Source organism: Mustelus asterias, chromosome 5 (assembly GCF_964213995.1).
Source record: "Mustelus asterias chromosome 5, sMusAst1.hap1.1, whole genome shotgun sequence".
Taxonomy (NCBI): domain Eukaryota; kingdom Metazoa; phylum Chordata; class Chondrichthyes; order Carcharhiniformes; family Triakidae; genus Mustelus; species Mustelus asterias.
In genome coordinates this window covers 122,162,524-122,176,359 of record NC_135805.1, presented here as the reverse complement: position 1 = coordinate 122,176,359, position 13,836 = coordinate 122,162,524, and the positions used below count along the sequence as shown (strand labels likewise).

General features: G+C 43.5%; 1 protein-coding gene across 2 annotated transcripts in view; it reads right to left on the bottom strand.

Annotated features, from left to right (window-relative positions):
• The window catches only part of lrrc1 (leucine rich repeat containing 1), a 250,060-nt gene that overhangs the window by 162,627 nt on the left and 73,597 nt on the right, over positions 1-13,836 (bottom strand). For both annotated transcript variants that reach the window (XM_078213275.1, XM_078213276.1), the window contains exons 3-4: positions 13,691-13,769; positions 5,159-5,248 (exon numbers count right to left, since the gene is read on the bottom strand). In XM_078213275.1, the coding sequence (XP_078069401.1) occupies positions 5,159-5,248; positions 13,691-13,769 (169 nt within the window). The remainder of the gene's footprint in view (positions 1-5,158; positions 5,249-13,690; positions 13,770-13,836) is intronic.

Genomic DNA, 13,836 nt, shown 5'->3' with positions numbered 1-13,836 from the left:
TGAATTGGATTTGATTTGATTGAATTGGAAAGGGAAAAAAAAATAATAAGTTTGTATGCCTTCTAAAACCCTGTTCGATAAAATAGTGTAGAGATTAATGCTGTACTAAATGTAGGCTGAAGTGAAATTAAAATTCCCTTGTGACTGTATACTACAATTATTTTGTCAGCAAAAAAGTCATACCATCATACAATACATAAGGAGACTGTTCAGCCCAACATGTCTGTGCCAATTCCATCATAGAACTATCCAACAAGCCCAACTCACCAGCTTTTTCCCTTTCAAATAAATTATTTTCAAGAATGTAGCAAATTCTCCTTTAAAGTTACTATTCACTCTACTTCACCCACTTCTTCAGACAGTGTATAATAACAACTCCCTATGTAAAAGAAAACCTCATTTGCCCCCTGGCGTTTTTGCCTATAATCGTAAATTAGTGTTCCCTAGTTATTGACCCACCTGCCAGTGGAAACAGTTTCTCCCCCATCTAATATATCAATACATCTCATTCCTTTGAGCATATCTACTACATCTCCCCTCAGCCTCCTTTGCTCTCTGGGGAACAGCTCAACCTCTTATCTCTCCAGAGAACTGTAATCCCTCATTCTGGCAAGTCAGCTCTGCACCCTCTGACATCCTTCCTCAAGTGTGGGGTCAGAATTAGATAAGAATGCTCCATGGACTGCCTAGATCCACTACCGCCGCAACAGGTCCACAGCAGACGCCATCTCCCTGGCCCTGCACTCAACCCTGGAACACCGAGATAACAAGGACACCTATGTCAGACTCCTATTTATTAACTACAGCTCAGCCTTCAACACCATTATTCCTACGAATCTCATCTCCAAACTCCGTGGCCTGGGCTCTTCCCTCTGCGACTGGATCCTGAACTTCCCAACCCACAGACCACAATCAGTAAGGATAGGCAAGAGCATGTCCACGATCATCCTCAACACCGGTGCCCCACAAGGCTGTGTTCTCAGGCCCCTACTATACTCCTTATACACCTGTGTGGCCAAATTCCCTTCCAACTCAATTTTCAAGTTTGCTGACGACAACACGTAGTGGGTCAGATCTCAAACAATGACGAAACAGAGTATAGGAATGGGATAGAGCATCTGGTGAACTGATGCAGCAACAATAAGCTCTCTCTCAATGTCATCAAAATGAAGGCAATTGTCATCGACTTCAGGAAGCGCAGTGGAGAACATGCCCCTGTCTACATCAATGGGGAAGTAGTAGAAAGGGCTGAGAGCTTCACATTTTTAGGTGTCCACATCACCAACAACCTGTCCTGGTCCCCCCATGCCGACATTACAATTAAGAAAGCCCACCAATGCCTCTACTTTCTCAGGGGGCTAAGGAAATTTAGCACGTCTGATAAGACTCTCATCAACTTTTACAGATGCACCATAGAAAACATTCTTTCTGGTTGCATCACAGCTTGGTCTGGCTTCTGCTCTGCCCAAGAAACTACAAAAGGTCATGAATACAGCCTAATTCATCACACAAACCAGCCTCCCATCCATTGATTCTGTCTGCACTTCCCGCTGCCTCGGCAAAGCAGCCAGCATAATTAAGGACCCCACCCACCCTGGACATTCTCTCTTCCACCTTCTTCCATCAGGAAAAAGATACAAAAGTCTGAGGTTAGTACCAACTAACTCAAGAACTGCTTCTTCCCTGTTGCCATCAGACTTTTGAAAGGACCGACCTTGCATTAAGTTAATCTTTCTCTACACCCGAGCTATGACTGTAACACTACATTCTGCACTCTCTCGTTCCCTTCTCTCTGAACAGTGTGCTTTGTCTGTATAGATGCGGATTAATCCGGGATAGTCGGCACGGATTCGTGAAGGGCAAGTCGTGCCTCACTAATTTGATTGAATTTTTTGAGGAGGTAACCAAGTGTGTTGATGAAGGTAGGGCAGTTGATGTCATATACATGGATTTTAGTAAGGCATTTGATAAGGTCTCCCATGGTCGGCTTATGATGAAAGTAAGGAGGTGTGGGATAGAGGGAAAGTTGGCCGATTGGATAGGTAACTGGCTATCTGATCGAAGACAGAGGGTGGCGGAGGTGGATGGAAAATTTTCGGACTGGAGGCAGGTTGCTAGCGGAGTGCCACAGGGATCAGTGCTTGGTCCTCTGCTCTTTGTGATTGTTATTAATGACTTAGAGGAGGGGGCTGAAGGGTGGATCAGTAAATTTGCTGATGACACCAAGATTGGTGGAGTAGTGGATGAGGTGGAGGGCTGTTGTAGACTGCAAAGAGACATAGGTAGGATGCAAAGCTGGGCTGAGAAATGGCAGATGGAGTTTAACCCTGATAAATGTGAGGTGATTCATTTTGGTAGGACTAATTTAAATGTGGATTACTGGGTCAAAGGTAGGGTTCTGAAGACTGTGGAGGAACAGAGAGATCTTGGGGTCCATATCCACAGATCTCTGAAGGTTGCCACTCAAGTGGATAGAGCTGTGAAGAAGGCCTATAGTGTGTTAGCTTTTATTAACAGGGGGTTGGAGTTTAAGAGCCGTGGGGTTATGCTGCAACTGTACAGGACCTTGGTGAGACCACATTTGGAATATTGTGTGCAGTCCTGGTCACCTCACTATAAGAAGGATGTGGAAGCGCTGGAAAGAGTGCAGAGGAGATTTACCAGGATGCTGCCTGGTTTGGAGGGTAGGTCTTATGAGGAAAGGTTGAGGGAGCTAGGGCTGTTCTCTCTGGAGCGGAGGAGGTTGAGGGGAGACTTAATAGAGGTTTATAAAATGATGAAGGAGATAGATAGAGTGAACGTTCAAAGACTATTTCCTCGGGTGGATGGAGCTATTACAAGGGGGCATAACTATAGGGTTCATGGTGGGAGATATAGGAAGGATGTCCGAGGTAGGTTCTTTACTCAGAGAGTGGTTGGTGTGGAATGGACTGCCTGCAGTGATAGTGGAGTCAGACACTTTAGGAACATTTAAGCGGTTATTGGATAGGCACATGGAGCACACCAGGATGGTAGGGAGTGGGATAGCTTGATCTTGGTTTCAGATAAAGCTCGGCACAACATCGTGGGCCGAAGGGCCTGTTCTGTGCTGTACTGTTCTATGTTCTATCTATAGCACGCAAGGAACAATACTTTTCACTGTATACTAATATGTGACAATAATAAATCAAATCAAAAAGTCTGGCCAGTGATTTACAAAGGCTTGCTATAACCACTTATCGGGTATCAAGATTTTGAATTCAATGATCAGCCATGATCAAAATTAATTGGCGAGCATGCTCGAAGGGCCGAATGGCTTACTCCTGCCTCTAGTTTTTATATTTCTACCTTTTCAAATATGTGCCCTGTTTGTGAAGACAACTCCCACTCACCTGATGAAGGGGCAGTGCTCCGAAAGCTTGTGCTACCAAATAAACCTGTTGCACTTTAAACTGGTGTTGTGAGACTTCTTATTGAAAGGGTCACCAGTCCAAATAACGGCCACTACTGATGCTACTGTATACATCCCTCCAGATTGATAAACAACTGTTCAGCATTACTCCCTCCTCTCTCCTCTGTCCCTTCGACAATCCCAGATCTGAACACACCCCCACCCGCCCCCCCCCCATGAATCTTGACTGACAGGGGAATAAAAGATCACCTCTGCCTTAAAAATATTCATTGACTCTGCCTCCACTGCTCTTTGGGGAAGAGAGTTCCAACGATTCATGATCCTCAGAAAACAGTTCTCCTCATCTCCCTCTTAAATGCGAGATCCCTTATTTTTAAACTGCGTTACTGTGAGCTAGTTACTTGCACAAAAGGAAACTCTTTCCGCACCCACCCTGTCAAGTCCCTTCAGCTCTTATACGTTTCAATAAGATCACCTCTCAATCTTGTGAACTCCAAAGGATACAGGCACCCCACATCCAACCTTTCCTCATAAGATAAGTCCCCTATCCCAGGTATCAAACCTTCTAAAGGTCCATGTGCACATCAACTACACTAGCGTCAACAACTCTTCCTGTTATTAATTGGAAGAACTCAGATATCCTGGATACTATTTGCTTGCAACAAATTCATGTTGGCTGTTACTTAATATCCTGTGTTTTCCCAAGTGACAATTAAATTTGACCTGGATCGTGAAGTTGAAGTTGCCCAATCACCCACATTAGACTGACTGGCCTGCAGTTACCAGGTTGGATTTGATTTATTGTCACATGTATTAACATACAGTGAAAAGTATTGTTTCTCGCGTGCTATACAGACGAAACATACCGTTCATAGAGAAGGAAACGAGAGAGTGCAGAATGTAGTGTTACAGTCATAGCTAGGGTATAGAGAAAAATCAACTTAATGCAAGGTAGGTCCATTCAAAAGTCTGATAGCAAAAGGGAAGAAGCTGTTCTTAAGTCGGTTGGTATGTGACTTCAGACTTTTGATCTTTTTCCCGAAGGAAGAAGGTGGAAGAGAGAATGTCTGGGGTGCGTGGGGTCCTTAATTACGCTGGCTGCTTTGCCAAGACAGAGTCAATGGATGGGAGGCTGGTTTGCATGATGGATTGGGCTACATTCACGACCTTTTATAGTTCCTTGTGGTCTATCCTTGAGGTTTATCCCTCTTTACCATTTTGAACAGAGGGTGTGTTATTTGCAACTTTCCAGTCCCTTGGCACCACTCTAGTATCACAGGAGAATTGAAGGATTGTGGCCAAAGTATCCAATATTTTTACACTTACTTCCCTCAGCAACCTTGGATGCATCCTATCTGGACTTGGTGTCTTTATTACTTTGAGCGCTGCTAGCACCTCCACTTTATCTATTTCTATCCTATGTAATGTTTCTATCTTCTCATTTTTTATTGTGGCATTAGTAGAACATTCCTCTATACAGAAGACAGAGGACAAATGCCCATTTGGTACCCAAGTCTTGCCCCTTGTCTCCACAGCAAGATTTTCATTTTGATCTTTCATCTGCCCAACCCTTTCTTTCAAAAGGCAAAATATACTCATGATTTGTGACTACTGTCAGTTAATTACTTATAATTATTTTGCATTACGCAGAGGTCACATATAGTTACAGCAATAGCATTTCTAAGAAACAAATAAGACTGCAAATTTATTTGACTGTTTTCAAACTGAGAGTTAAGAAAACCCCGCTGTGAAAGCTGTCAAACTTACTTTCCAATATTTTCAGGAAGCGCCTGTAGTGAGATATCATTCAGGGAGAGACACGTCAAGTTCCGCAACTCAGGAAAGCTTTCAGGCAACCTGCAGACAAATCAGGAGTCATTAAAATGTTCTGCACACATCAACTATCAGAAGATTTAGGTGTCAAGCCTCAGTACACCTCACCTACATAACATATTAAAAAACCTAAATCTGTACACGTTTCCCATCGACAAAATCTTACTTCCTGGTGTCACATTTGTCAACACATTCCAACACAAATGTAATTGCCCACATTGGAATGGAAACAAGTCGTCACACCATCATTACATGCTCCCGCTAGTGGATGCCAGCATAATCCCTCAATTTTGCATTTCCCGTCTCCTCAGATTACTGCACAGAAAATTGTACCTGTCAACTGTTCCCAAACTGGTGTCACTTTTGCTATTTAAAAGATTTTTTAAAATGTCAAGTAACATACTATATGTTAGGATAAAAGGAAGGATACAACTTCTGATGAACAGTGAACTACATCAGGTGGTACAAATTGCCCCCACCCTCTGCCATCATTCTTGTGAGCATTATTAATGTGGTTTGGATCACTCAATTCCACCTGTACCAACCCACAGGGGGGAGTTTAACCAGCACACAGGGGGGAGTTTAACCAGCACACAGGGGGGAGTTTAACCAGCACACAGGGGGGGAGTTTAACCAGCACACAGAAGCAAAATTATTCACTTCAATTTATTTGGCTTCATCAGAGGTGAGCACATGCTCGATCATCACAAATCAATGGTGCTCATCTCAGTAAGCATAAGATCACCCAGAGGCCAAAACCCCATTAACAGCTTAACAAGACATGAACCTACTCTAATACTATAGTTAAGTAAAATATATCATACAATGTAATTTCCTCAGAAAATATAAATATATTTACCTTGCAAACATATGAAGGAATAGCATCTTACTAATTAGTTACTCATTCTATGCAAAATACTTTATTTCTTACAATGTGTTCAATAAAATTGCGAAGTAGCTTGAATCTGTCATGAATAGGGGTGGCACAGTGGTTAGTATTGCTGCCTCACAGCACCAGGGACCCGGGTTCGATTCCCGGCTTGGGTCATTGTCTGTATGGAGTTTGCACGTACTGTGTGGGTTTCCTCCGGGTGCTCTGGTTTCCTCCCACAGTCTGAAAGACATGCTGGTTAGGTGCATTGACCCGAACAGACGCCAGGGGAATTTCAGAGTAACTTCATTGCAGTGTTAATGTAAGCCTTACTTGCGACTAATAAATAAACTTTACTTTAAAATTGTGAAAGTCATTATGAGTACTCCATAGAAATGGAGAAAAATGGAGCTGCACCACAGAACAGTGGGGGCATGGGATTTATCTGCCTATTGAATTGCCCATCTCACTTCCAAAAATCTAACCATTTTGCAACTTATAAAAAAAGCAACTCCCAAGGGATTTCAAAATAGGCTGTTTTCATTCATCACGAACAGAAACATTGCCACACCAGACAAGAACTGGGTTAATATTCCTTGGTTATCAAGCATTGAGAAACGATAAGAGAAAAGGCAGTGAAGGAGTATCATAGAAATCATAGAAACCCTACAGTGCAGAAGGAGGCCATTCGGCCCATCGAGTCTGCACCGACCACAATCCCACCCAGGCCCTACCCCCACATATTTACCCACTAATCCCTCTAACCTACGCATCCCAGGACTCTAAGGGGCAATTTTTTTAACCTGGCCAATCAACCTAACCCGCACATCTTTGGACTGTGGGAGGAAACCGGAGCACCCGGAGGAAACCCACGCAGACACGAGGAGAATGTGCAAACTCCACACAGACAGTGACCCGAGCCGGGAATCGAACCCGGGACCCTGGAGCTGTGAAGCAGCAGTGCTAACCACTGCGCTACCGTGCCGCCCTTTTGTATGGTGGTATTGATTGAGGATGCTGATACAGTTCAAAATAGAAAGGACATACTCATTCTCCCAGAACTGTTTCCAATTGCCATGATGTGGAGATGCTGGCGTTGGACTGGGGTGGGCACAGTAACAAGTCTCACAACACAAGGTTAAAGTCAAACAGGTTTATTTGGCATCACGAGCTTTCGGAGTGCTGCTCCTTCATCGGGTGAGTGATGTGATGAAGGAGCAGCATTCACCATGTGATTATTTGGAATCACAAAGCTTGTGATTCCAAATAAACCTGTTGAAATTTAATATGGTGTTGTGAGACTTCTTACTGTTTCCAATTGGTTTGAGTTCGGGAACAGAGTCGGTTCAGTGAATCATTGAGTCTTTTATTCTGGAGCTTGAAAGAGTTAGAAGGAGATGGATCAGCAAATCTGTTAGCAAATTTCCATGTGTGTAACAAAAATCTATTGGTGATGAAACATTAATTATCATATATAGACTGGGAAAAACAGTGCAGAGGATAGGGAAGGAGATGTGTACTGGAAAACTTCCTCTAAAAATGCATCTCCAGTACAAGTGTTGGAATAAAACAGAAAATGTTGGAAATGCTCGCAGGTCAGATATCATCTGTGGAGAGAGGAATAGAGTTAGTGTTTCAGGTTGGTGACTCTCCGTCTGAATTCAAGAACTCGGCTCTGATGACAAGTAATTAACCCAAAACTTTAACTCTGTTTCACTCTCCACAGGTGCTCCCTGACCTGCTGTGGATATCCAGCAATTTCTGCTTTTAGTTCATATCTCCAGCACCTGCAGTGTTTTGCTTTCCTATTAACCAAGAACATGTTGGACCTGGTTTTGAGAAATGAAGTAGGGCAAGTGCAGCATGTAACAGTGCGCCATTTTGTTTTAGTCATTCATGGAATGTTAGGAAGGCAAATGGCACGTTGGCCTTCATAACAATTCGAAGTATAGGGATAAAGAATTCTTCCCCAATCGTACAGGGGTTTGGTGGACCACATCGAGAATACTGTGTACAGTTTTGGATTCCACATTTAAGGATGGATATGTTTGCATTGGAGGTGATACAGTTCAGGCTCCCTAAATTGATCCCTGGGATGCAAGGGTTGTCCTATGATGAGAGGCCAAGTAAATAAGGCTTAAATTCTCAAGTTTAGAAGGATAACATTGAAGTTGCCCAATCACCCACATTAGATTGACCGGGCGGCACGGTAGCACAGTGGTTAGCACTGCTGCTTCACAGCTCCAGGGACCTGGGTTCGATTCCCGGCTTGGGTCACTGTCTGTGTGGAGTTTGCACATTCTCCGCGTGTCTGCGTGGGTTTCCTCTGGGTGCTCCAGTTTCCTCCCACAGTCCAAAGATGTGCGGGTTAGGTTGATTGGCCATGCTAAGATTGCCCCTTAGTATCCTGAGCTGCGTAGATCAGAGGTATTAGTGGGTAAAATATGTAGGGATATGGGGGTAGGGCCTGGTTGGGATTGTGGTCGGTGCAGACTCGATGGGCCAGATGGCCTCTTTCTGCATTGTCGGGTTTCTTTGATAGAAATTAAAGAAACCCGACAATGCAGAAAGAGGCCATGACATGTATTCTAGATTAAACAGATTTCAGATGAATACAGCTAGATGAATACATCTAGATGTATTCTAGATGAAAATTGCCCTCGAGAAGGTTGTGGAGATTAGAGTCATAGAGGTTTACAGCATGGAAACAGGCCCTTCGGCCCAACTTGTCCATGCTGCCCTTTTTTTTAAACCCCTAAGATAATCCCAATTGCCCGCATTTGGCCCATATCCCTCTATACCCATCTTATCCACGCAACTATCTAAATGCTTTTTAAAAGACAAAATTGTACCCGCCTCTACTACTACCTCTGGCAGCTTGTTCCAGACACTCACCACCCTGTGTGAAAAAATTGCCCCTCTGGACACTTTCGTATCTCTCCCCTCTCACCTTAAACCGATGCCCTCTAGTTTTAGACTCCCCTACTTTTGGGAAAAGATATTGACTATCTATCTATCTAGGGCGGCACGGTAGCACAGTGGTTAGCACTGCTGCTTCACAGCTCCAGGGTCCCGGGTTCAATTCCCGGCTCGGGTCACTGTCTGTGTGGAGTTTGCACATTCTCCCCGTATCTGCGTGGGTTTCCTCCGGGTGCTCCGGTTTCCTCCCACAGTCCAAAGATGTGCAGGTTAGGTTGATTGGCCAGGTTAGAAATTGCCCCTTAGAGTCCTGAGATGTGTAGGTTAGAGGGATTAGCCGGTAAATATGTGGGGATAGGGCCTGGGTAGGATTGTGGTCGGTGCAGACTCGATGGGCCGAATGGCCTCCTTCTGCACTGTAGGGTTTCTATGATCTATGATTTCTAGCTGATCTGTGCCCCCCATTATTTTATAGACCTCTATAAGATCACCCCTCAGCCTCCTCCACTCCAGAGAAAAAGGTCCCAGTCTATCCAGCCTCTCCTTATAATCCAAACCATCAAGTCCCAGTAGCATCCTAGTAAATCTTTTCTGCACCCTTTCTAGTTTAATAATATCCTTTCTATAATAGGGTGACCAAAACAGTATTCCAAGTGTGGCCTTACCAATGTCTTGTACAACTTCAACAAGACATCCCAACTCCTGTATCCAATGTTCTGACCGATGAAACCAAGCATGCTGAATGCCTTCTTCACCATTCTGTCCACCTGTGACTCCACTTTCAAGGAGCTATGAACATGTACCCCTGGATCTCTTTATTCTGTAACTCTCCCCAATGCCCTACCATTAACTGAGTAAGTCCTGCCCTGGTTCAATCTACCAAAATGCATCACCTCGCACTTGTCTAAATTAAACTCCATCTGCCATTCATCAGCCCACTAGCCCAATTGATCAAGATCCCGCTGCAATCGGAGATAACTTTCTTCACTGTCCACTATGCCACCAATCTTGGTGTCATCTGCAAACTTACTAACCGTGCCTCCTATATTCTCATCCAAATCATTGAATAGAACAGAGTGTCTTGTTTGGCCATTTCAGCTGGCAGTTTACATTCAACCACATTGCTATTCCTCAGGAGTCACATAAAAGCCGAAATTGATATAGGTGACAGATTTCCTTTCTTTCCCCAAGTGACATGAGTGAATCAGATGTTTTCTTCATGATAATCCAATTGAATAACTTCTCTTTGCCTCCCAAATTCAGTTTAAGGGAAAAAATTAGCAGGTAATATTAAACTGAACCCCAAAACATTTCACAAACATGTATAGTGCAAGCAGCTGGCAAGTGAAGAAGGGAGGCATATTACAGATGCAGAGGGAAATATTTCAGCAAACTGCACATTGTTAACGTTATTCAAAAATAGGGCAGGAGGATAAACCAGGAAACCACAGATCAGCCAGCCTAACTTTCATTTGGAAAATCACAAATTAATCTAGGGCACCCAGTATGAATTTGTTCGCCAAACTCCTGCTGCCGTTCATGCTGGCGGGATCTTATGGTCCTGCCGACGACGCACACCCACTGCAGGATTCCTGGCAGCAAGGGGTGCATTCAGTGGGAAACCCTGCTGATAACAGTAGGACCATAAGATCCTGCTGCCAGCGAACTGCGTGCTGCCTTCCACCACCACCAAACACACCACGACGAGAGAGAAAAATCCCACCCGCTAAAGGGAAATAATGTTTAATTAATTCTTTGGCGAGGCAACAGATAAAGTTGATCCAGGTAAAACAGTAAATGTATACATGGACTTCTGTAAGGCATTCGATATAGTACACTGAGGAGACTAATTAAGCAGATGAAAGCCCATGGAATAAAGAAGAAAGCAGCTCAGTCGCAGGAAGCAAAGGGTAGTGCTGCACAGAAGTTTTCCAGAGTAGAAGATGATTAGCAGTGAGCATTCCCCAAAAGCCAGATTTAGACAAATTATAAAGTTTACAGATGACACAAAACTTGGCAAAGTAGCCTGCAGTGAAGAGGATAGTTACAATCTTCAGGAAGGCCACAGGCAGAATGGCACGTATGTCAGGTGAGGTTAAATGCAGGAAAGAGGGGTGTATGACATGGAGGGAATATTACAAACAGCACAATTATTAAAAAGTAAACGAGCAGACAGACTTGGTATTCATATATGCAAATCCTTCAAAGTGCCTGGGAAGCTGATCAGGTGGTGGGCAACTTGGGTTTACCAATAGAGGAATAGGACAAAAAAGCAGAGATCATGCTGGAATTGTATAAATGGTTGACTAGACCTCAGCTGGAATATTATCGACAACTCTGTACATCAGAACTTCAGTAAAGATATTAAGGTATTGGATTTGGTACAGGGGATTTATCAAATGTTACCAGGGATGTGGACCTTGAGTTATATGGAGAGTTTTGGAAACGTTAAGACCTCCTTAGAAAAGAGAACATTACGATATGACCAAATTGGGGTTTTCAAGATGAGAGGTTTTCATAGAGTAGACAGAGAAAAATTGTTCCTTCTGGCAAGTGGGTCAATAAGCAGAGTTCCTAGATTTAAAACAATTGGCAAAAGATCTAGGGGGAGATCAAAATTATTTTAACTCAGAATGATTGGAATCTGTAACCCTGTACCTAAAAGGATGGTGGAAGCTGACTCAATCAATCATTTTAAGAGGAGAATTCGGCAGGGACTTGAGGACAAGGAAATTAAGAGGGCCACGGACAAAAAGCAGGGATAGAACATAGAACAGTACAGCACAGAACAGGCCCTTCGGCCCACGATGTTGTGCCGAGCTTTATCTGAAACCAAGATCAAGCTATCCCACTCCCTATCATCCTGGTGTGCTCCATGTGCCTATCCAATAACCGCTTAAATATTCCTAAAGTGTCTGACTCCACTATCACTGCAGGCAGTCCATTCCACACCCCAACCACTCTCTGCGTAAAGAACCTACCTCTGATATCCTTCCTGTATCTCCCACCATGAACCCTATAGTTATGCCCCCTTGTAATAGCTCCATCCACCCGAGGAAATAGTCTTTGAACGTTCACTCTATCTATCCCCTTCATCATTTTATAAACCTCTATTAAGTCTCCCCTCAGCCTCCTCCGCTCCAGAGAGAACAGCCCTAGCTCCCTCAACCTTTCCTCATAAGACCTACCCTCCAAACCAGGCAGCATCCTGGTAAATCTCCTCTGCACTCTTTCCAGCGCTTCCACATCCTTCTTATAGTGAGGTGACCAGAACTGCACACAATATTCCAAATGTGGTCTCACCAAGGTCCTGTACAGTTGCAGCATAACCCCACGGCTCCTAAACTCCAACCCCGTTAATAAAAGCCAACACACTATTGGCCTTCTTCACAGCTCTATCCACTTGAGTGGCAACCTTTAGAGATCTGTGGATATGGACCCCAAGATCTCTCTGTTCCTCCACAGTCTTCATGGATGTGGGACAAAGCACAACCGCTCTTTCAAAGAATAGGCCGCATAGTGACACAGTGGTTAGCACTGCTGCCTCTCAGTGCCAGGAGCCCAGATTCGATTCCCGGCTGGGGTCACTGTCTGTGTGGAGTTTGCACATTCTCCCCTTGTCTGCACGGGTTTCCTCCGGGTGCTCCGGTTTCCTCCCACAGTCCAAAGATGTGCAGGTTAGGCGGATTGGCCATCCTAAATTGAACCTTTGTGTCAAGGGGATCTAGGGTAAATTCATGGGGTTATGGAGATAGGGCCTGGGTGGGATTGTGGTCAGTGCAGACTCGATGGGCCAAATGGCTTCCTTCTGCACTGTAGGATTCTATGATTCTATGAACAAGCACAGGCAAAATTAGCTGAACGGCCTGTTCATGTGCGATAAGATTTTATTCATGTATTCTCATGAGATCTTAATACCTGTATCACATCCTCAGATATTTTTCTTGCTAATAAACAAGTTCTGCCCCATTAGACACGGGCCCTAGTCCTAGATATATCCATGTTGTTCCTTTGTGAACCTCCTGACAGTATGGACCTCCAAAGATTGTCTAGCCCAGTCATGAAATGTGTGACTGACCATGTGCACACACAGGCCCACACCTATGCATGTGCATCTGCACATGCCCACAAGGGTGAACACATTCACAAACTTAGTCAGTTTGTGACGGTTGAGGGCCTTCTGTAAAATTCATTGGTAACCCACCTGAGTTTTTCTTTAATCTTTAAAATTAATACATTAACAATTACCTCATCCAAAATATTCCCTACACTACCCTGGAGAATCCAAAAGGCAAATGATAATGGAACAGAGTCCATTATTAAAAAATCCAGTTCTATAAAAGGTACAAGAGGTGTTAAACTGTACACTTCTTTCCGTAATCAAAGCTTTCATCAGACTATTTGAATGATAAATAATAAGCTGCTGATTTGTAAATTATGTTGCAGAAAAAGACACCACAAAAGTTTGCTCACCCATTTCATAACATTTGGCATATATGGGTCTTAATTACAAAAATGCTAATAATACCTACAAGTCAGTGTTAGTTATGTTAATAATATTATACATCGTCAAATGGCAGTTCTTCATACCTATAAGCAAACAGCTCAGATTAAAACAACGTACATTAACTGTTACAACAAGATATGCTTGCTCCTGTAATGAGGTATTTTTTTACCTGGTCAAGGGATTGCCACTAAAATCTGCTACTTGTAATGATTTGCAAAATGAGATACTTTCTGGAATTTCCATAATATCTGCAATAAAAAAAAAAGATTATATTAGTCAGATACTTGGTAATAGTGTTTTGTGTGATTGTTATCC